This window comes from Cucurbita maxima, unplaced genomic scaffold, assembly GCF_002738345.1.
Source record: "Cucurbita maxima cultivar Rimu unplaced genomic scaffold, Cmax_1.0 Cma_Scf00025, whole genome shotgun sequence".
NCBI classification, from domain to species: Eukaryota; Viridiplantae; Streptophyta; class Magnoliopsida; order Cucurbitales; family Cucurbitaceae; genus Cucurbita; species Cucurbita maxima.
In genome coordinates this window covers 1,923,861-1,946,246 of record NW_019272041.1, presented here as the reverse complement: position 1 = coordinate 1,946,246, position 22,386 = coordinate 1,923,861, and the positions used below count along the sequence as shown (strand labels likewise).

The 22,386-nt window shown below is 36.5% G+C and overlaps 4 protein-coding genes across 6 annotated transcripts; 3 read left to right on the top strand and 1 right to left on the bottom strand.

Annotated features, from left to right (window-relative positions):
- Window positions 1-2,311: 2,311 nt before the first annotated feature.
- On the top strand, window positions 2,312-9,237 carry LOC111498328 (kinesin-like protein KIN-12F). Its single transcript, XM_023149502.1, has 15 exons — window positions 2,312-2,695; window positions 2,774-2,836; window positions 2,957-3,091; window positions 3,286-3,369; window positions 3,629-3,754; window positions 4,038-4,097; window positions 4,207-4,260; window positions 4,344-4,436; window positions 4,533-4,628; window positions 4,768-4,916; window positions 5,056-5,205; window positions 5,933-6,062; window positions 6,168-7,088; window positions 7,985-8,737; window positions 8,830-9,237. The coding sequence occupies exons 1-15, from the start codon at window positions 2,396-2,398 to the stop codon at window positions 9,079-9,081; spliced, it is 3,366 nt and encodes a 1,121-aa protein (XP_023005270.1). The 5' UTR covers window positions 2,312-2,395; the 3' UTR covers window positions 9,082-9,237.
- A 618-nt stretch (window positions 9,238-9,855) lies between these two features.
- LOC111498505 (mitochondrial import inner membrane translocase subunit TIM22-2-like) lies at window positions 9,856-13,554 on the top strand. The gene is made up of 5 exons (XM_023149785.1): window positions 9,856-10,204; window positions 12,227-12,291; window positions 12,423-12,495; window positions 12,575-12,628; window positions 13,082-13,554. Exons 1-5 carry the CDS (start codon window positions 10,027-10,029, stop codon window positions 13,321-13,323), a joined length of 612 nt encoding a protein of 203 aa, XP_023005553.1. The 5' UTR covers window positions 9,856-10,026; the 3' UTR covers window positions 13,324-13,554.
- Window positions 13,555-14,513: 959 nt separating this feature from the next.
- Window positions 14,514-19,417, top strand: LOC111498371 (probable WRKY transcription factor 20). 2 transcript variants are annotated; one of them, XM_023149581.1, is made up of 6 exons: window positions 14,514-14,965; window positions 16,481-16,648; window positions 17,257-17,806; window positions 17,916-18,081; window positions 18,189-18,347; window positions 18,683-19,417. In XM_023149581.1, exons 1-6 carry the CDS (start codon window positions 14,756-14,758, stop codon window positions 19,164-19,166), a joined length of 1,737 nt encoding a protein of 578 aa, XP_023005349.1. In that variant the 5' UTR covers window positions 14,514-14,755; the 3' UTR covers window positions 19,167-19,417. The 2 variants fall into 2 exon arrangements, with proteins under 2 accessions (XP_023005349.1, XP_023005350.1); XM_023149582.1 differs by lacking the exon at window positions 14,514-14,965 and adding an exon at window positions 16,023-16,200.
- A 64-nt stretch (window positions 19,418-19,481) lies between these two features.
- On the bottom strand, window positions 19,482-22,055 carry LOC111498387 (scarecrow-like transcription factor PAT1). Of its 2 annotated transcripts, none has more exons than XM_023149608.1 (2): window positions 21,961-22,055; window positions 19,482-21,349 (listed from the first exon to the last, which is right to left on the bottom strand). In XM_023149608.1, the coding sequence occupies exon 2, from the start codon at window positions 21,153-21,155 to the stop codon at window positions 19,557-19,559; it is 1,599 nt and encodes a 532-aa protein (XP_023005376.1). In that variant the 5' UTR covers window positions 21,156-21,349; window positions 21,961-22,055; the 3' UTR covers window positions 19,482-19,556. The 2 variants fall into 2 exon arrangements, with proteins under 2 accessions (XP_023005376.1, XP_023005377.1); XM_023149609.1 differs by lacking the exon at window positions 21,961-22,055 and adding an exon at window positions 21,530-21,945.
- Between the last annotated feature and the right edge of the window lie 331 nt (window positions 22,056-22,386).

Below are 22,386 nucleotides of genomic sequence, written 5' to 3'. Positions count from 1 at the left end.
AAAAAAAAAAAAAAAAAAAAAAAAAAAAACAAATCTAGAAATTCAAGCTTTTGATCACAAGATTGAATATCATTCAAACAAGCAAGTAGGAGATAACATTTATTTTACACACTAAAGTTTCAATTTTTATCATTAAATTAAATTATTAATGTATATAAAATTACGAGGTAACATACCAAGATAGATAAAAAAAAAATATATAATTAAATATTTAAAAATAAATAAATAAATATTAAATATTATTACTAGCGTTTTTAGTAATTCAAATAATTAAACTCGACCTACCTCGTATAAACACCTTATATTTTAATTTACATTATACACTAATCATTATAAATTATGACTATAATCGAAACTCGATCATTGTTAAGTATTATTTAACTACATACTATATAGTATATAATCTCTCGAGCAATTTCAAGTCTAAGTTTAACCGATTAAGCTCTATATTTAATTATATAATCGAGAAATTTGACATTTGAATTAATTTAATAAGAATTTCAACTCAATTGTGAGAGGCATGGTAAAGTAAAATTGTTCATCATTTCATTCAAAGCCGGTGGGCTCCACAAAAGGACAAAACAATCAAAATCTAACGTGGTAGGCCATTAGATTCCTGTGGTGTTTAAAATCTTAATTAATAAAAAATTATTATTTTATTATTATTAAAAAAATAATTATTTAAAGTAACCCACGTGGCAGATAAAGATTTTTTAAGTGTATAATTGAAAGCAAAATATATATATATATTTTTTAGAGTAAGAAAGTTGTCAAACCTAAAATAGGTTTAGTGGAGAATATAACATAAAACTCTAAGAAATTGAGTCTCGACGTAAGAATGCTACACGAGATCTTTTGAGACTTTTTCAAGATAAAAAAGTCACTTTTTCAAGGTAAAAATGTTAAACTACACGAGATCTTATGACGTTTTTTCAGGGTAAAAAAGTTATACTACACGAGATTTTGTGAGATTTCTTCAAAGTAGAAAAGTTAGACAGCACGAGATCTTGTAATGTTATATCAAAAAGCTATAAAAAACTCTATTTGTTGTAGTACTGCACGAGATCTTTTAACGCTTCGTCAAAGTAAAAAAAAGATTGCTCGTTGAGAGTTTTATCTTCCTTGTACTGTTTTGTACGTAAGACTCGAGAAGAAGATTTTGAAAAGAAATGAAAGAATTTAATGTAAATAATAATAATAATAATAAAACCAGATGGAGTTTAACTTTCTTTAAAATATTTAAATTTTTAATTAAATTTCAAAAACAAAAATAAAATTAATTTTTTTTAGTTTTCAATTTTTTAAAACAAAAGATAATAAAATAAGAAGTTTGGATAAATGAAAATAGTATTTATAGGGTTAATTTTTATAAATAAAAATTCAAATGATCAAATGATTATCAATTAAGAACTTAAATTTTTAATTTTCAAATTTAAAAATATTAATTATGAAATTTAATTTTTTTTAAATTATGTGTAAATTAAAATGATATATATATGTTTTTTTAAGCAATAAAACAAAGAAAACAAATTTTTTAAAAAATTTGAAATAAATTTTGTTTGTTTGTTTTTTTTTTTTTTTTTATAGAGTTTTTCATTTCATCCCAACACGGAAACAATTATGGAATTCTTCTTCGACGGATTAATGGTTATCGGACCGTTTTCAATCACTAGTTATTTGGACGGCGTGAAATGTCTACTTTGTCCTTGTCTCTCATCTCTGAGATTCCCAAAAATTTGGAGTTGGATTGGCCCGACTCTAATGTACGGACAATCTTGAGAACCCAGCCAACTCAGATTACACTGTTTGAATTAGGTTTCTTTTCCATTTGAGTTAGGTTGAATTTTTAGAAAATCGAAAGTTCAAGTCGGTCAGTTCACCAGTTGACATGTTTTTTTAGTTTGATCAATCCAACCAACTTGAAAATAGATTATTACTAACATTAAGAGTATTCGACCTTAGTGATACGTTGTAGTTTGTGAATTTTTTGTATATACAGTTTATGATATTTTAATGTAATATGTATTATATATATATATATATAAATATAATTTTTTAAATAATTTTAAAAATAACAACCCGACAACTCAACCCAACTTATTTAAAAAATTTCAGTAACTGAATTAAATTATTGAATTATTTTACAATTAGATTTAATTAACTTTATTATTTTTCCATTCCGAAAAAATAAATGTGTATGGGCATTTTCGTCATTTTGTTTCAGCAATTCAAATTGTTTTCAGTTTATAACGGTCAGTTCATAATCATTTGCTTTCTTCTTCATCGAAGTTCTTCGCTTCCATTTCAAAATTTGAACTCTGTTTCTTTTCTCTCTCGCAGTATTTGATCAATCTCACTCTCTTTCGAAGCTTCGATTTGTTCAGAATCAGAAACAATGAAGTCAAATGCAGCAGAATCAATGGAGACTGGTTTCTTGGGAAGTATATCCGCTTCTTCCTTCCGCAACCTCCTTCCTCGATCCATGTCTTCTAAGAAAAAACAAAATTCCTTCCTTACCATGAAAATCCCGAAATCAAGCTCTGAAAATACGCCTCCTTCTCACCCAAACATTCCGCCCAAGGACAACGAAATTTCCACTTCCGTTTCCAAGTCCGAATTCCGAGATTCCCACAACGATGCCTCCGCTCTAGATTCCAATCTCGATCAATCTGCATCTCAGCCGCTTAATTTCAAGGTACGCCTAATTTTCTTCTCTAAATCTCACTTCAATTGAAATATCTCCACTGATTTTTTTTTCATGATGAACTCTTAGGATGAAGTCGTTCAATCAGACAGCCAGCATGAAATGCACGCCACTCCTGATCCACCGATTAAGGTATAATGAAGCTTATAATCAATTCACTCTGTAGATTTATGATTTTTTTTTTCTTGTTTTTGAATATGTGGTGAATTTCTTGTTCTTCTTCTTTGGCGGCGGCGGTGGATTTTGAAATAGGTTGTGGTAAGAATTAGACCTAACGATATAGAAGAGGAAGTGGACAGGACGGTGAAGAGGATCTCTTCAAATGAATTGGCATATGGAGACCGTAAACTGTCTTTCGATTCGGTTTTCGATTCAGATTCGAAACAGGTACGGCAGCGCTTGGTCATTTCTCTTTATGAATCCGAACAAAGTTAGTTTGCTGTCTTAGTAATTATAATTTAGGATTTAAGGCAGTCTGTTTGGAAGAAAGAATTAAATCTTAGCTTGTTCTACTTGAAGTAAAGAAAAAATTGTGATTTGTAGCAGCTTTGATTCTCAAGCCATTGTTGGTCTTGTTGTAGGAAGATATCTTTCAGAAGATCGGAATTCCGCTAGTCAAGGATGCATTGGCTGGTTATAACACTTCCATCATGTCATATGGTCAGGTAATTGTGGATGATGGGTGGGAGTGAGTCCACATTAGCTAGGAAGGTTCATGAGTTTATAAGTAAAAGAATACTATCTCTATTGATAGGAGGCCTTTTGGAAAAACTAAAAGTAAAGCCACGAGAGCATATGCTTAAAGTGGACAATATCATACCATTGTGGAGGGTCGTGATTCGTAACTATAATACTTGAGTCTATGTCTTACCCACATTCTTTCATATCGATATTTACCAGCTACTTGTATTGAATCTTAAACAGACGGGAAGTGGGAAGACATTCACAATGTGGGGTCCTCCAAGTGCTATGGTTGAGGATCCTTCACCTTCTAGTAACCAAGGCCTTGCTCCTCGCATCTTCCATCTGCTGTTTTCCGAGATTCAAAAAGTAGGTATCCATTTCCTTTTTATATAGTCAATTAGATTAGATAATTCTATTTTAGTTGTATGTTGTGTTGATGATTGTTGGGAGGGAGTCCCACGTTGACTAATTAAGGGATTGATCATAAGTTTAAAAGTAATGAATATATCTCCATTGGTATGAGGCCTTTTGGGAAAACCAAAAGTAAAGCCACGAGAGCTGATACTCAAAGTGGACAATATCATACTATTGTGGAGGTTCGTGGCTCCTAACTTGTTTATGAGGCTTATTATCTGGTTATCCAACTCAGGAACAAGAGAACTCTGAAGGAAAACTGATAAATTATCAGTGTCGCTGTTCTTTTATAGAGGTACTCATTATTTTCTTAACAATGATTGTGTTATTTGTTTTTTTTCTAATCTATGTATCTGTCACCTATAAGATCTCAAGACCCTCTTTTGCATTGATTTCCATTCCAGATATTTAATGAACAAATTGGGGATTTGCTTGATCCATCCCAGAGGAACCTTAAGGTTAGTTTCTTCAACATTACTTTGTCATTGGTAATTTTATACATCTTCTGAGCAATGATAAATTTGGGGCAATATTTCACCAGATAAGGGATGATGCAAAGAATGGATTGTATGTGGAGAATGTCACAGAGGAATACGTGACAAGCTATGATGATGTAACTCAGATTCTCATCAAGGTTGATAATGGAAACTATGATGATACAGTCTTATTTTCTACCTTTCTTCCTTTGTTTTTGACCATTTTCTTACCATTCTATCTATGTAAAATGCAGGGCCTTTCGAGTAGAAAAGTCGGAGCAACCACTATAAATTCTAAGAGCTCTAGGTCTCATATTGTGTTCACTTTCATCATCGAGTCGTGGTGCAAGGTACCTTGATTCTGGAGTTCAATTATTAATTATCGAGAAAACGTGTAATTAGTTAGTGTTTTGGTTAGTTCTGTTTCATTGTTCTTATCATTTCATGTGATTTAGCTGGTTGTTGAGACATTCAAATTAGTATCTGCAGGAAACATCATCCAAGTGTTTTGGTAGTTCAAAGACAAGCAGAATCAGCCTTGTTGATCTTGCTGGATTGGATAGAAATGTTAACGATGCCATGGGTAGACAATCCACAAGAGAAGGAAAGAATTTGAAGAAGTCGATGTCCCGACTCGGGTATGAGCAATAATGATTGATGGAGTTTCTAGAGTTCATTTTGTACTATTGACATGACCTGGTTGCTACTTATTATTGCCTGGAATTTTTCATTTTTCTTACAAGTGAGGTAACTGTTGCTTTCATAATGTTGGTGCAGGCACTTGATCGATATGCTAACTAAAGAAACCGAATTAAGAACATCTGATGATCGTTTGTACAGAGGTTCGTGCTTGACCCATTTATTAAGAGAGTCACTGGGGGGCAATGCCAAGCTCACAGTTATTTGTGCTATCTCTCTTCATAGTAGGTACTACATATTTTATAAGTTGCTCTTTTCAAAGAACCCTTAACTTTTAGCATATCTGCAAAAAAAAAAAAAAAAATTGTACTCCTACGTTTCACCAAGAGATATCATCAGCAAGTTTACTCTTCTGAATGAAAATATTATTCTGGCGTGAATGGATATTGATTATGTAACATCCCACCACATCGGTTAGAGAGGGGAACAAAAGATCTTTTATGAGGGTGTGTAAACCTCTCCGTAGCATATGTTTTTTAAAATTTTTGAGGGGAAGTCTAAAAGGGAAAGCCTAAAAAAGACAATACTTACTAATTGTGGCCTTGGATTGTTACAAATGGTATCAGAGCCAGACACCAGATGGTGTGCCACTGATGAGACTAGCCCTGAAGGGGGTGGACACTAAACAGTGTGCTAGCGAGGACGCTGGGCTCTGAAGGGGTGGATTGTGGGGGTCCCACATCAATTGAAGAGGGGAATGAGTGCCAGCGAGGACACTGGATCCCGAAGGAGGTAGATTGTGAGATTCCACATCGATGGGAGAGGAGAACGAATCATTCTTTATAAAGGTGGACTTGAGCGATTACAAATTACCTAGATTCACGTAATATAATATGTTTTTTCCTTTGGCTCTCATTCAGATAGTGTTCAATATTGTAATAGCTTACATGGAAAATAGGTATCATCTTGAAATATGTACATGAATATTAAAGTAGCTTCAATTATTTAAATGCAGCTATTCAGGTGAAACATTAAGGACGTTAAGATTGGGACAACGTTTGAAGTCCATTAAGAATCAACCTACCATAAATGAAATCAAAGAAGACGAGGTTAATGATCTGAGTGATCAAATTCGTCAATTAAAGGTATTAAGTTCTACATGTATTAGTTCATCCATTCATGGAATTGACTTGTGAGTTTGAAGTAGTTTGCTAATTCAAACCAAACTCTTATGTATTGGCTGATTGCAGGAAGAACTTATAAGAGCAAATGCCAACTCAGGCGCGTCAGTTCAAAACAGTGGCTGTTTTCAAGGGCCTAATGTACGAGATAGCCTAAATCATTTAAGACTTAGTATCAACCGCTCTCTGCTTTTGCCATGCATTGATAATGATATAGACGAAGAGGTTAATTGTGATGAGGAAGATATGAGGGAATTACATCAGGAACTTGATAAGTTCCAGAGATTTTCTGAAGAGAACTCGAATAAAAGAGATTCACTAAAGTTTTCCTCTGTCGGAGAAAGTTTTGCTTCAGATTCGATGAGTGATGATGAAGTAAGTTCTCCCCAAACAATTGAAGAAATAAACCAAGAGGAGGAATACCAGGATGAAGATTTTCATGAGGACAAGATTATTTTACCAGAAATGGTTCTTGATCCTGTGAATCGAAGGAGTATTACTGTCAGCTCATTCTGTCACCTTCCTAATCTTGAAGATCCACCATTATCTGAGTCTCCAAAAATTAGAAATTCTCAGAGGAAAAGTTTGGCTGTTGCACCGAGTTTTAAAGATGTACTGAGGCAGTCACTGAGTCAGAGTAAGAACTTAAGATCCTCACTGCGATCCAGCAATAAATTTGAGGATCACACTGAGTCCTTTGCAGCTAGTCTTCAAAGAGGTCTGAAGATAATTGATTATCACCAGCAGCAAAGCTCACCATTAAACAAATCTACAGTATCCTTCTCGTTTGAACACTTGGCGCGAAAATCATGTCAACATATTGACAAGCCTATATCTTCTCCCCATCTGCTTTGTGCATCTTGCCAAAGAAAAATTACAGAGAATGACACCAATGAATTCCCGAGTAGCTCGAATGAACTTGTAGCAGTAAACCAATCCAGGCTTCTCAATGCTGTTGCAGGATTCAACGACGGAGATGATCTTGAAAAGGTACACACTTCATTAAGCAGATACATGTTGTTACTTACTTTCACCCGCTCCACTAGATTTTCTCCAACAGTTAAAGAGATTCTACAGTTTTTGTAATATAACGCGAACAAAATTATAGACAGGAACTCAAAAGAAATGTGCATATGGTATACAGTAGTTTAGAGGGGGAAAAAATCATACATAAACTTATGGTACCTTATTGTTGGAGGTGCTATATTTATTTAGCTATGGAATAGTGTAGATTATCTCAAGCTGGTTAGAAATTACGAATCTCCACAATTGTATGATATTGTCCTCTTTGAGTATAAGCTCTTATGACTTTGCTTTGAGCTTTCTCAAAAGGCCTTATACCAATAGAGATTATTCCTTGCTTATAAACTCATGATCATTCCCTAAATTAGTCAATGTGAAACTCCCTCCCAACAATCATCAACAATCCTCCCCTTAAACAAAGTACATTATAGAGCCTTCCCTTAGGGCTATGTAGCCCTCAAACAGCCTTCCCTTAGTTGAGGCTTGATTCCTTTCTCTAGAGCTCTCGAACAAAGTACACCATTTGTTCGACACTTAAGTCACTTTGACTACACCTTTGAGGCTCACAACTTCTTTGTTCGACATTTGAGGATTTTATTGACATGACACTAAGTTAAGAGCATGACTCTAATACCATGTTAGGAATCACGACTCTCCACAATGGTATAATATTGTCCACTTTGAGCATAAACTCTTGTGACTTTACTTTGAGTTTTCCCAAAATATCTCATACCAATGAAGATGTATTCCTTATTTATAACCCATGATCATTCTTTAAATTAGTGAATATGGGACTCCCTCCCAACCATCCTCATCCCAACCATCCTCAACACTGACCTTCAATATTGTGTGGAACTTAGCAGGAGACTGTACAAGAGAAATTTGAAATAAAGGAAGTGCAGGAGGTTCAAGACAAAGGAAATGGTTTCACGGATGTGTCAGAGAAGGAAGAACTTCTTGAAGAAATCCATGCTTTAAAGAGCAAGCTACAGACCTTTGCTGATGTTTCTGCAAGCAAGTCAACTGACAAGCTGAGATCCTCGTTATTGTTATCATCACGCTCCATCCAACTCAGAAAAAGCGGTCAAACTATCAACGAGGAGGAACTTGAAAAAGAAAGGGAAAGATGGACAGAAATGGAGAGTGAATGGATTTCATTAACTGATGAACTCAGAGTTGATTTGGAATCGATTCGACAGCACGCGGAGAAGGTCGAGCAGCAACTGAAAATGGAGAAGAACTGCAATGAGGAGTTGGAGGATGACCTTCATAGATCTGTTCTAGGACATGCTAGATTTGTTGAGCATTATGCAGAATTGCAAGAGAAATACAATGAGTTGGCTAGCAAGTACCGTGCCGTCATGGGAGGGATAGCCGAGGTGAAAAGGGCAGCACAAAAGGCCGGTTCCAAAGGCCATAGTTCTTCTCGCCTTTATAAATCTCTTGCTGCAGAGCTTTCAGCTCTGAGATTTGAGAGGGACAGAGAGAGAGAATTCTTGAAAAAGGAAAACAAAAGCCTTAAACTTCAACTTAGAGACACGGCTGAAGCTGTTCATGCTGCTGGGGAGCTTCTTGTTAGGCTTAAAGAAGCAGAACATTCAGCATCAGCTGCAGAGGTAACTGTTCCTATTAATATTTTGTTCATATATGAATCCATGCTTGTTTCTTTTAGAGGTATACATGATGATATTGTGTTTATAAAACATAGGAAAACTTTACAACAATTAAGGAAGAAAACGAGAAGTTGAAGAAACAAATGGAGAAGCTCAAAAGAAAACATAAGATGGAGATGATCACAATGAAGCAGTATCTTGTGGAGAGTAAGTTGCCTGCTGCTGCTCTCGAACCGCTGTATCACGATCACTCTGACGTCGGAACCGACAAGAGAGCGTCATGTCTGGAGGATGATCAAGCCTGGAGATCAGAATTTGGAGCTATATATCAAGAGCAGCAGTACTAGCTATCTAGTTTGAACCAAATGCTATCAACTTCGGTTTGTAGAAGAGAGAGACCCTACTTGGGTCATGTGAGATTGGTTTTTTATTGTAATGTATGAATGATTCTTTAAGATTGATTAGTGTCATTATTTATCCAAAGTTCCAATTATGTGTGGGCAGTGTTTGCTTGTTTTGGTTAAATAAGGAAAGTCTCGTCGGTCAAAATCGTGCTCTTGCGGTAACGGGAAAGCGATTGTGTGACATGGTTCTAACCTAGCAAACAAGTCAATTGTGAAAAATTTAGATGTCGTGAACAATAGCAACATATCTTTGAGTCTCGGATCACGTTTGAGAGAAATATTTTAGAACACTTGAGCAACGTTATATGACTATAAGAAAATAAAGGAACATAACGGCTTAATTAGTTTATAGCTAAGGTTAGGAAGAAGTGACAACTAGTCATGTCCCCTATAATATATTTTGGGAGAATTTTAGCTCCCGACGACGGGTGTAGTCATGATTTCTATGAAAAGTCATACACCCCTGTACTAATCTAACATGAAATAGTAAAGACCTATTTAAGATGAAAACATGTAAAAAGGGTTGGAATGAGCATGGGGCCATGGACAACACGTATTGAACAAGCATGATAGGAACCTCCGACATTTTAACAAAAATAAATAAAAAATTTGATAAAAATGAGTATTATGTTAAAGTATAATAAACAAAATGACACTAAAAATCACATCAATGAGAAACGATGTCGTATTGAGATTGGGATGTGTTAGTTGCAGCCAATCGGTTATCCGGGAAAGTGATGACACAAACGACAGGTGTGAAAAAAGGCTAAATAATCGCTATCCGTTCATCAAAGAAGAACAAAGAAAGCTTCGAATTCTGCCTTCGGAAGATTGAGATTGAAAAAGGTGTTTAGCAGAGCAGAGTGAGGAAGATAGTGAATCGCGGCCATGGCGGATTCTTCAAGGGACGAGTCATCTGACGCTGAGCTCGAAACCAATCATTCAGACAGCCCTAATTCCTCCGACGCCATAGTTCCCTCCTCTTTTGGTGGCCCTGCTCTTTGTCTTTTCCGGTTTGCCGGTGACTCCGCTGCCGGAGCCTTCATGGGCTCCATTTTCGGCTACGGTCTCTTTCTTTCTCTTTGTGTTAAGAATGTCTCCTTTGTTTTTCGTTTTACATGTTTTGATTGCTCGTTTAGTTTTTGAAATTGGGATTAGCTATGAAAATAAACGAGTTAGTAACCATTGATAGCTAATGCGGTTTAGTAATCTGCTTTAACAGACTAATTATACCAATAGATGGAGAATAAACGCCTAATTTTCTTAACATAGGAAGCCAAGCTGAAGCAGTAAGGGTTTAGTAATCATATTAGCAAGTTGAAACTGGCTCCAAAGTGGAAGGAGCTTAATAAAACCATTCAAAGTAAGAGCACAAAAACAGGACGAGATCAAGGTATGTTAATATCACCTAGTAATATCAGTATGCGTACGATTGGACTTCCAAGAAACCATGGAATTCCAATCATTGGATTGCAAGACTCTAGAGCCAATCAACATCCACAAAAGCTTTTATGAACAACTATTAGATGAGTTGTGAGTGGACGAGCAGTAACACAATGAACAGGGGAAGATATATTTGGCACAAATGTGTACCTATGGTTGTTGATAAGAGAATAATGAATTGAAGAATCATCAACACTTAGGATCACCGTTGGGTACATCGAACTTCAAATTTTTATTACTAGGTATAAAAATTGGGTTAGAGTTGCCGGACTAAGCATAACTCAATTGATTAAGGCATATATTGTTTACTAACAGGTCATAGGTTTGAAGCGTTGTGACACATGAAAAAACAAAAGGGAAAAAATTGACTTAAGTCGAAGAAGCCAATGTTCTCCAATAGTTGCAAACAATAGTTTCTCAAAGAAAGGAAGATGCGACGAGTCTTAAACTACTCGATGCTGAAAAAATAACCGAACAAACCAAGATCTTTAAGCTGAAACTAACTATGGAGCAAAAGTTTAACCGTATAATAGTATCTTGACAAGGACCACTTATGGTAATATCATCAGTGTACACCGGTCACCAACAATGCTACATAGGAGCAAGCTGAACCATGAGTAAGCAAGGACTAATCGGCCGTGGACTAATAAAAAACAAGGGAAAGTAGTACATGAGAAAGAGGCGTATATACCTCCTCAAACATGACTAACTTCAAGTTGTCCAGGTTTCACTAACAAAATTGATTGGAAAACATGTTCAGGAAGAGCAACAAGCATGTTTAGAATGATTCTCTAAGATTGAACAAGTGTTATAGAATACCTGATATGATTTGCACTAGAATCAATTATTCATGTACTAATCGAGTCTCTTTAGAACCACAGTTTTAAAAATATGATCTGCTATATGAGATATGAAGAAGAACTAGCCATATCCTCATTATTGAAGGAAGATAATGATAGATGAGTCTGAAACGGGTGAGTTCCAGTTTATCGAATAGGAAATGTGTGCAAATTGGGGAAGATTTGCGGGCTTCCTTCTCTCCCGAGACTCACCCCAGTCCAATATTACCAAAAAAAAATGTACTAATGGTGTTTCCTACTCCTCATATGTCAGCTATCTAACTAACTCACATTCCATGGGACCCACACTACATTATGCATAATACTAGTGAGTAGGGCCACCCCTCACTTCATTACTGAAAAACATGTTCAGAACTGGGGTCTATCAGAAACGTAGTTATTAGCTGATTATCTTGAATAAGAGTAAGACTACTAAAAAAACTCAAGCTCTGGATTCTTTCAGGAGCCGTACCGATCACATGATTAGTGTAAAAACCTTTTTAAGTATTTAGTAGATTAGGTGAAGAACATTTTTCTTTCTTAGGTGATTTATCAAAATTAGAAGGTTGCTGTTTCTTAATAATCCATAAATTAAGAAAGGAAGGGGCTCTAAATTGATCGTTGAATGAACAATTTGTTGTTGCTTCTCTTATATAACCAGCAAAAAAGCCTTATTTGTTGGCAGTCCGATTGTTAGCATAGGTATCATCGAATCATTAAGAAAAATTATGATACCAATTTTTATTTTCAGTTTTTCTAGTTAGCCATGTACCAATAAAATTTAATGCATTCTGAGTATCCTTCAGGTTCGGGATTGATTAAGAAGAAGGGCTTCAAAGGATCATTTGCAGAGGCTGGATCTTGTGCCAAGGTGTGATTATTGAAAAAGAATACTGGAGTGTTTTACAATGAATAAATTTCATTACTGGTTACTGCTCTTTGAGGCTTTTTAAGGACTAATTTTGTTCGCTAATCTTTTGTTGATTTCAATTTATGAATCAGACATTTGCAGTTTTGTCTGGGGTGCACAGTTTGGTTGTTTGCATGTTAAAGAGATTGAGAGGAAAGGATGATGGTGTGGTAACTTCGCTTCGGAAATATTAGTATTTGGCTGTTTCAATCTCCTTTCTAATGATGTTAACTCATTTTTGTAGTTATTAATGCTGGGGTGGCCGGATGCTGCACTGGTTTAGCTCTAAGTTTTCCAGGTAGTAACCTTTTCGACTGGCATCTCACTTCATTCTGTGATTACGTTTTTGGTGGCATCTGGCCTCTTTCTACGTTTTAATTCCATTCGAACACGTAAGGAAGTAGATAACACCTTATATGCCTCAGTTTCCACCATGGTAGCTCGTTGGCTCAAGCAACTCTTCAATTAATTCATTACGACTTGATTGACGTTGTGTTATTCTGAATATTGCTTTGAGTTAAAGAAGTTGAGTGTGAGTTCCCACATTGGTTGGAGAGGGAAACGAAGCATTCCTTATAAGGACGTGGAAACCTCCTCCTAGTGGACGCATTTTAAAACCTTGAAGGGAAGTTCGGAAGGGAAAATCCAAAGAAGACAATATTTGCTAGCAGTTGACTTGGACGGTTACAGTGAGACATACATCACTGCTCCTTTGAACTTCTGTATGTAAATAGAGGCTTTTGTTTCACAGGCGCTCCACAGGCTCTTCTTCAGAGTTGCATCACTTTTGGAGCGTTTTCCTTTATACTTGAGGGACTTAACAAGCAGCAGCCAGCGTTGGCTCATCCCGATTTCTCGAGAAAGAGAAGTAATATGGAGAGAAATTGTCCTCCCTTAGTTTTGCCGCTTCAATTTGCCATTCCAGTTGAACTTAAAGGTGCATTTTCTGCATTCTGCAAGTCCTTGGAGAAGAGCAGGAGGAGCAGCTGGTAAGACCTCATCCAGCTTTCTTTTAACATCTTTTGCACTAGACAGTCGTATTAATGCAAATTTGTAGCTAATGTTTAAAAGAGTTTGTTGCAATTTGAATGTAATTGTGGACTTTTGGATGGCTTATTTGAAGCAATGTTTTGCTATCTTGTTCGTCAATGCGGTCTAGTTTCTGGCTAAGTTACAGATACTTGTTATGCGTTCATACTTTTTTATATATATATTTTGTGTGTATATACATATATGTTTGGATGTATATTATGTTATGTATGATGTATAAAATGTACATACATGAATAGACATTTTGGCGACTTCGGTGCATATGTTACAAACAAAGCTACTTTTAAGTACTTCGAGTGGAGTTTCAATTATTTTTGGATATATTACAAATATTGTTGTTAATATTAATTGTCTACGGGATATTCCACATGGATGGGAGAGGAGAACAAAACACTTTTTATAAAGGAGTGGAAACCTCTTCCTATTAATGTGTGTTAAAAGTCTTGAAGAGAAGTCTGAAAAGAAAAGTCAAAAGAGGATTATATATGTTAGCATTGGGCTTAGATCGTACAAATGGTATCAGAGCCGGACACCAAACGATGTGCCAGTGAAGAAGCTGAGCTTTGAAGGGGGGTGGACATGAGGCGGTGTGCCAGTAAGGACGTTGAGCTTTTAAGGGGGTAAAGTGGGAGGTCCCACATCAATTTGAGAAAGGAACGAGTGCTAGCAACGTTTAGCCTTGAAGGTGGGTGGATTATGAGATCGGAACGAGTGTTAGCAAGGACATTAAGCCTTGAAGGACGTTCTTGAAGGTGGGTGAAATCTTTTAATAATAGGCTATGATTATATCTCAATCACTTTATAGGATTTGTCTTTATCAATTAGGCCAACAAGCATTTAGCAAAAAAAAAAAAAAAAAAAAGAAAAATCTTTATATACTTTGTGGATAACTATTTTTTTTTCTTAAAAAAAAAACAATTAAATTTATAGTCAAATGTAAAAAATAAAAATAAAAAATAAAAATTATTTCCTTACTTTTAAAAAAAATTATTTATTAGAATCTTTTTATATGCTACTGTTTTAATTATTTAGGAAAAAATGAAAAAACTAAATATTAAAAAAAAATATATATATTGGAGAACAAAAAATAAAAAATAAAAAAGAAAAGAAAAAGAGGAAAGGCTCATCAAAGTCTGTAACAGTCAGTCTCCACTTTCTCTCTCTTTTTCTCTGTGTTTTCTGCTTCTCTCTCTCTCTCTCTCTCTCTCTCTGTTACAGAACTGTTCGCCCTAAATCGTCTGAATCCAAAATTCAAGAGCTTCAATTCACACCCCAACTCTGCCGGAGCTACGACAAATGACCTTTCTGCCCTCACCTTCTTCCTCCCTCCTCCTCCATCTCCTTTGACTTCCTTTCTTCTTTCTTCTCTCCGCTCATGGACCCCACTGATGCCGACCTCGCCGATCCTTCTCATGTCCGCCTTTCCGTTTCCTCTGAACCTTCCTCCGCCTCCGCTGCTGGCGCCAAGTACAAGCTACTGTCTCCGGCTAAGCTCCCGATCTCCAGGTCCCCTTGCATTACCATCCCTCCCGGTCTCAGTCCCACTTCCTTTCTCGAGTCTCCCGTTTTGCTCACCAACTTAAAGGTAGGTCTGCTTCCTTTTCTTTCTCTTCGATTGTGTTCATTTCGTTTCCAATTTCTGGGATTTGGGGTGTTAGAACAAGGGTTATGGAGTTTGGGGAACGAGGGTTTCGATCGGATTTTGTTCCTTTTTGTTCATTATTTAGTAACAGTGTGAGCGATACTTTAGGTAAACGAGGTTTTGAAACTTGGTGGAGTCTCTGTGTTTCTTTTGATTTCCTAGGCGCTGATGGGTTTGTGAAGATAACCGCAAAAATGCTTGAAATTATGTTCTCTTTGAAATAGCTTCAATTTTGAACGGTTTTCTCTTCGTACTTTTCTTCAAATTTCTCTCAACTTGTATAGAATTGCTTTGCTTTGTGTTGTTGTTTGTGGTAACGATTGACGAATTCCAGATGAACAATTGATAATTTATGATTTCCTATCACTGATCCGTCCCCTTCTGGTTGAACAGAGGGTAGCTAGGGGTTGTTTGACGTCATATAGCTCTTATTTGGGCATTTGGTTCGTGGTATATGCTTAATTAGGGAATTTTAAAGAATATGACTGATGTGATTTAACACTAATGTTTAGTTGTCCAAGCCAAAATTCCTCTTAACTATCTTTGTTGGTGCGCTTGTAGCTGTTATACTTGCGAGCTCATGGCCATTAGATATTTTATTTGGGTGCTTGAGTGTCTGGGACCTGTTGATTCTGATTCCTGCTCTTAGAGCAGTCCACTGCATTGGGTGGCTCCTTTATGCTCGTGTGGGTTATTCCATAAAATTGCTTTAGGGAATAATGCTGTTGTAAGTTTGAGGGAATAATTGTGTTCTCTTTCTAACTCTCAACCCTTATACTCTCATTTGCGTCAGTGTGGGTTTTTCACAAAATAAATCCACCTTTTCAGTGTTGCTTCAACTTTTTATTCATCTTTGTTTCTCTTGTCACGATGCATGTACGAACCCGAACTTTTTCTATTTGTCTATTTATGTGGAATGAGTAAATGATTCTGGTAAGAGAAGCGTGTTGCTTTTGTTTAATATGCTTCCATGGCATATAAAAGAGACTGACATGGTGAAGAATACAGATGGGCATAGACAGAGACACTTAGTTGACAGATAATATCTTTGATCACTTGGAGCTTATGGGTCTCTTTTATGCCGTTGTCTTTATGAGTCCACTTCGCTATGTATTTGCTCTTCTGAGATCGAAGAATGTCCTGCCTCCTCCCTAGTGTTATATTCGATTAACTATGCGGTTAAGTTAGAGATCATCATTTTTGTTGGTTGTATTTTTTTGTTATGTTAGATGGTTGAGTTACATTGAAATACTTCAGTTTTCATAATAAAGAATCTATATTAGAATTGTCACCGCTGCTGCACATTTAATGGCTTTTGTATTTTCAATGATATGAGAAAGAAACTTTTATATTTCTTTTGGTTATTAATAATATTATCAATTCATGTATTTTTGCTTAACTTGCTTGCATAAATTAGCCGTCGTTGACAAGGCTTTTTGAAATAACTGTCATGTGCAGGTAGAGCCTTCTCCGACTACCGGGTCCTTTACTAAGCTTCCAATGGCACACGACTCTTCTAGCTCAGCTATTTATTCAATGACCACCATGGCTTTCTCAAATACCCATGCCTCAGACGAAGGAAGATCCAGCTATTTCGAGTTCAAACCTTATGCTGGACCGAATATGGTACTTCCATACTAAATTTTCAGTTTGTTAATTATTAGGATAAATATATCAATGGTCCCTAGGTAACTCTCAATATAGTTATTAATCTTTTTAATTTCACCCTCAATTTGCTCAAATTTGCCAATTAGGTCCTGTAGAAAAAGAAATTGTTAAAATTTGTTAACCATCAGCTTATGTATCCCTAAACTATGGTTTTAACTTGTCTAGACGCATGAACATGCCACTCAGATCTTACATGACACATGAACCCAACTCACTCATTAACTGAATCAAAATTTTCAAGTGGTGTAGCTAAATGTCATGCTCATGAGTGCAAATATGTTAACAAAACAATAATTTAATCACATTCAACTTTCTACATGAAAATATTTTTTTTGTATGAAAGGAGTTGAATAAGAACCTAACATATTTAGCCTAATTATTATTACATTAGTCGAGAGGGATCGATATGTCTAGGTTGTGGAAAAAAGGTCAGAAAGTTGAAGTTTTGTCATGTCAGCTTCCACATGTACTTGGTAGAGCCTGGAATTATAGTTTAACCTACTAATAAATTAGTGGTATTCTATCAATTTAGATGCTTTTTTCCTAATATTTTCATTTGCTTTAAGGTTCCTGCAGATTTGAGTCATCGGAAAGGCGAGCAATCCAGAGAAGTTCAAGTTCAGGGCCAACCTCAATCATTTACTGCTCCGCCCATGACTAAAAGTGAGATCAATGTCATTTCTAATGATTTGAGTCGGTCGACTCAGATGGATACAGTTGCCTCAAGGGCTAGTGTTCCTGAAGTTGATGGAGACGATTTCAACCATAGTTTGAACACAAATACCAGGGTTCAGCCCCCACAATCTGATCCAAAAGCCAGTGGCATTCAAGTAGTTTCTGATAGATTATCTGATGATGGATATAACTGGCGTAAATATGGACAGAAGCACGTTAAAGGGAGTGAATTTCCGCGTAGCTATTATAAATGTACCCATCCGAACTGTGAAGTGAAAAAACTCTTCGAACGCTCTCATGATGGACAGATAGTCGATATTATCTATAAGGGTACCCATGATCATCCTAAACCTCAGCCAAGTCGGCGATATTCTGCCAGTGCTTCTATGAATGTTCAAGAAGATGGGCCTGATAAGCCTTCACCTTTAACTGGTCAAGATGGTAGGGAAATAAACTTGTTTACTTAGTTTCAGTTTTTAGTATTTCAAAAGTCTAAGCCTTCTACAGAGTTTTAAGTATGGTTGTTTTATCTATTATATTCTCATTTCAGACAGGTCCTGCGTAATGTATGCTCAGGCGGTGCATACCATTGAGCCAAATGGAACTCCAGAACCATCCCATGCTGCTAATGATAGCATGGCCGAAGGCGTAGGAACAACTCTGCCACCCAGGAGTCATGATGAGGTTGACGATGATGACATATTCTCGAAGCGGAGGTATACTCATTTACAAGTTAAAATGTTCTGAAGTATTGTGCAAAATCGAAAATAGCACGTAGTGTTTTGTAGTACTGTTTATGAGTTGACTGTTAGAAATTCATCAGGAAAATGGAACTTGGAGGTTTTGATGTCTGCCCAATGGTTAAGCCGATCAGGGAACCACGTGTTGTGGTTCAAACTCTAAGCGAGGTTGATATACTGGATGATGGGTATCGCTGGCGTAAATATGGCCAGAAGGTAGTGAGAGGAAACCCGAACCCAAGGTATGTTTACGATCACACTCATTAATGGTAATATACATTCAAGTCATAACGTTGTCATATCTATCACTCTGATGATATTATTTGATAAAATCCATTAGAGCTTGTGTGCATAAAGATGTTCGAAAAAAATGATATGTTAGTACGTAGCTCAATTCTTTTGCATTTGTATCTAAATTTTAGCTACAATAATACCATATAAATCAGTTAAAAACTCTCGAGAAGTCGCACGAGATGAAGTTTCCCAAGTTTCGTAGAAAATCGTTGTTATTAGTCCTTCCTTATCTGTTGCGCCCTTCCAACTTGGAGGTTCTGTGTTCTGAATCTCTGATATGCAGGAGTTATTACAAGTGCACAAATGTTGGATGCCCTGTTAGAAAACATGTTGAAAGAGCATCCCATGACCCAAAAGCTGTTATAACTACATATGAGGGGAAACATAATCACGACGTTCCCACAGCAAAAACGAGTAGCCATGAGGTCCAAGGCTCATTGACAATTGCACCATCAAGGTATAGACTTGAAGAGAGTGACACCATAAGCCTTGATCTTGGCGTTGGCATTGGCGCCGGTGGTGAGAATAGATCGAACGAATACAGGCAAGCGTTTCATTCTCAACTTGCTGAAAACCAAAATCCAAATGGCAATTTCAACTTCGAAATAGTTCAAGAAAACTCACCCCCAACCTATTTCGGTGTTCTCGATCGGGGTATAAGCCAGCACGGATCAAGAGAGAGTTTGAGCGAAAGCCGCACCATGTCGCTAAACCATTCGTCTCACCCATATCCTCCTAGCATTGAGAGAATACTAACAGGGCCATAAGTTTCAAGCTGTGAAAACAAAGATGCTGCTGTTTTTTTTATCTCCTATATTGCTTTCTTTCCATGTGGATGGTCTAGGACAGGACAAAAGTGAATATGTGGAATATTAGATTTCTCTTATGTTGGGGCTAAGCCTTAGTTCTCAGTCAATACATGTAAAAATATGATATGAACCACCTGGTTTTATTTGTTTACACAGAAGATGTATCTTTACAATGTAATTCTAATACTGAAAATTCAAGTATTAGCCAAGAACCCTTCTTGTTTTGCGTTATGATAGTATGCATATCAGTAACTATAGGAATCATATTCTATAAACTCGTAGAAAAGATCATCAATATTACATATTTTCATAGGTTGAAGTGGAAACTTACATTTTACAACTAAGGTGTCATATCCAAGCACTAGAGGTAACCAGATTTTGATTCAACCAGCCAAGATATAGGGCTCCATCCCTTTCTTCAAGCGTGTACTTGTCACAGTAGTTCTTTAGCAGTGCTTCAATTGTAGCGTTGACAAAAGGGCTTAAAGGGTGTGGCTCAAACCCTGCCATGAGGAACCGTGATCTCCACTTTCCAAGAAGTTCATGACGTTCGACTCTTTCGGCTCCCTCACATGCTACTATATTAACGATGTCCCGAGCTAAACAGTGCTGCTCGACATTGATCCGCTGCTTGTGCTCTCTTGGAAGAGTCATATCTATGGACTCGAAAATGGCAGTATAATAGTTCAATGTTTGGAGAAAACGGGGGAAAAAGGGAGCTGTATTGTTGTTCGACTCTTGCTCGACAACGGTCACAACTTTTGGAGACAAGCTCTTGACGAGTCGCAGGATTCGATCCCGATGATTCGGACTGTCGACACTTTCATCTGTCATATGGTGTAGCACCAAGGCAAAATTCACAGCAATGGCCTCACCTGGTTGAACTTTTAGATCTTCTAGTTGAATTTCGGAAGCAGAGCCTGCAATTCCATGGAACTCAAAGGGTACCATCAATGACTCTGCCAAATTCGACAACCTTTTCGCTACAATCTCAACGTCCCCTCCTCGAGAAAATGCTGAAGTAGAATCATCTATCCCTGTGATAGTAATCTTTGGGGGCCCTCCCGGCCGATTTGCAAGAGCTTGCATCAATGTCATCCACTGATTTCCCTGGCCTATCTGGAAATCAATTATGTGAACTCTATTTTCACCTTTTATGGCTTCAGCAATTGCCCCATTTGCTGATAGGTACCCGAACTTGAAATAAGGGCAAACTTCATAGAGAATGTTCATGTATGAGAGCAATTCAGAGCCTATAGGCTCTTTACATCTTAGTGCTTTGTAGATAGTACTACCTGAAGAAGCTGTCCTTGCAACAAGTGCCTCTAACAAGTAAGCTCCTAAACGTTGGATTGGTGCACCCGAAACCGAGACCATTCCACGTAACTCAGATATCAACCATTCTCCAGCCAACATATCATTTTCTCCTATTGCTCGAGCACAAGCACAAAGCATCTCTTTCAAATCCCTTCTAGAGATTATCTCAGCCACATCTTTCCACCCTGCTTCTTGCTCAGATAACACAAGATTGACTGGATTAGAGACAGAATAGATATCAAACATCTCTGAATCAGGTCCAAGGATTGCAATCTCCAATTCCCTGATCTTGTGCCTCAAGTCATCATCAGCATCATCTGTTAAGCAAGATTTACTGACAGGCGAGCCACGGTTGTTGTCGGGAGAATAATACGGTTCTAACGGGTATGAATGGCACTCTTGGTGTGAAGGGCTTCCATTAGATGTTAAGCTAACAGTAGAAGAAGAATTTTGAGGTGGGTAACTGCTAGTTCCCAAGGACGACTCAAGGTTGCAATATGGGTTGAAAGCCTCAGATGGTAAGTGATTTTGGTTGATAGGAGGCCAGTAATAGGATCCAAGTTCTTGCTGTGGCTGTTCATAGAACCTGTGAGATTGATCTGAAACTTTCTTTCTTGAAGCTTCTTGCATTGAAGGTTATATTTCTAGCACAAGATTCACCCCAGAGCAATAACAGGACACTTTTGTGAAAAGAAAAATGATCTAAAACTTATTACAGGCTCTCTTCTTTTGTCACCAAAATGTCTCTGTTACTTCAAGACTCCAAGAACAAAAGTTTCGTTTCAAAATTCTGAAGAAATGTGGCCTAAGACGCCCTGTGTAGCCTAACCAGAAAATAGAGAATGAAGGTAAGATATCATGGAAGAAGAACGTGTAAGATTGAATTTCTGTGCTACCACAAAAGATTCTGAAGCATTGAAGATCCTTAAGCTATGTATTGTGATCAGATGTTAAAAGACCTTACAGATATTGAAGATATTGAAGATATTCCTTATTAAGCTCACCGCAGATTCAAACAAGCAACCTCTGGGCGATTATGACGCCCGAATCTTAGCCAACAAGGCAGCCCTTAGGAGAAAGAAAAACTCGTTCTGTCTCCCTTTGATACACAAAATTTTGAACCCATCGACTTTATTCGTAGTAGAAAATGCATGGAAATGAGGGAAAATCTAGGTCTAACCAGCCCAAATCATGAAATGGCGTAAAAGCAGTCGAAAGCAAGACAAGATCTGAATATTTTCAAGCAAAAGCAACTAAAAAAAGAAGGAAAAGATCGAAAAGTGAATACCAATTGAATCAAAAAGGGGAAATCAGCAATCTGAGCTCAAAAATTCAATCCACAACTAAGATTTCAGTNGAGAAACAAGAGAAAAAAAAAAAAAAAAAAAAAAAAAAAAAAGAGTTGAGAGAAGGAAGTAAAGAAGAAATACAATACCCAGAATCCATGGCCGGAGAGAAAGGTAATTGAGTTCATAAACTGGGATGAACCTTCACTTATCAACAATGGCGATCGAACCTATTTATTATTTTTTTTTTTTTAAATAATAAACCAATGTTCACATTTATTCATTTATTTATTTTGCTCTATAAAATTTTAAACAATTTTTTATATGTTATATATATATATATATATAAAAGTATGTTAAAGCCATTAAAACTGTCTTAACCCCAAATTATTGTATCATTAATAAATAATTCATTTTAATATTTGTCCTTTTTTTTTTACATAATCATTATCATAAATTAAGATAATGTATTTATATTATATTTTTATTAAATAATTTATTAAAAATAGATGATAATATTGAAAAAATAGTGAAAAGGTTTAGACATTTAACTTAAATAACAATAATAATAAAAT

What these genes read in the sequence shown, in the direction of transcription:
- LOC111498387 (XM_023149608.1), bottom strand. Translation starts at nt 21,155, where the DNA reads ATGCAAGAAGCTTCAAGAAAGAAAGTTTCAGATCAATCTCACAGGTTC.
- LOC111498328 (XM_023149502.1), top strand. Translation starts at nt 2,396, where the DNA reads ATGAAGTCAAATGCAGCAGAATCAATGGAGACTGGTTTCTTGGGAAGT. An exon ending in CCATCATGTCATATGGTCAG is followed by an intron (nt 3,370 to 3,628) that starts GTAATTGTGGAT and finishes AATCTTAAACAG; the next exon opens with ACGGGAAGTGGGAAGACATT. An exon ending in CATCCCAGAGGAACCTTAAG is followed by an intron (nt 4,261 to 4,343) that starts GTTAGTTTCTTC and finishes ATATTTCACCAG; the next exon opens with ATAAGGGATGATGCAAAGAA.
- LOC111498371 (XM_023149581.1), top strand. Translation starts at nt 14,756, where the DNA reads ATGGACCCCACTGATGCCGACCTCGCCGATCCTTCTCATGTCCGCCTT. An exon ending in ACCTTTAACTGGTCAAGATG is followed by an intron (nt 17,807 to 17,915) that starts GTAGGGAAATAA and finishes TTCTCATTTCAG; the next exon opens with ACAGGTCCTGCGTAATGTAT. An exon ending in GACATATTCTCGAAGCGGAG is followed by an intron (nt 18,082 to 18,188) that starts GTATACTCATTT and finishes GAAATTCATCAG; the next exon opens with GAAAATGGAACTTGGAGGTT.
- LOC111498505 (XM_023149785.1), top strand. Translation starts at nt 10,027, where the DNA reads ATGGCGGATTCTTCAAGGGACGAGTCATCTGACGCTGAGCTCGAAACC. An exon ending in ATTGAGAGGAAAGGATGATG is followed by an intron (nt 12,496 to 12,574) that starts GTGTGGTAACTT and finishes TCATTTTTGTAG; the next exon opens with TTATTAATGCTGGGGTGGCC. An exon ending in TTTAGCTCTAAGTTTTCCAG is followed by an intron (nt 12,629 to 13,081) that starts GTAGTAACCTTT and finishes TTTGTTTCACAG; the next exon opens with GCGCTCCACAGGCTCTTCTT.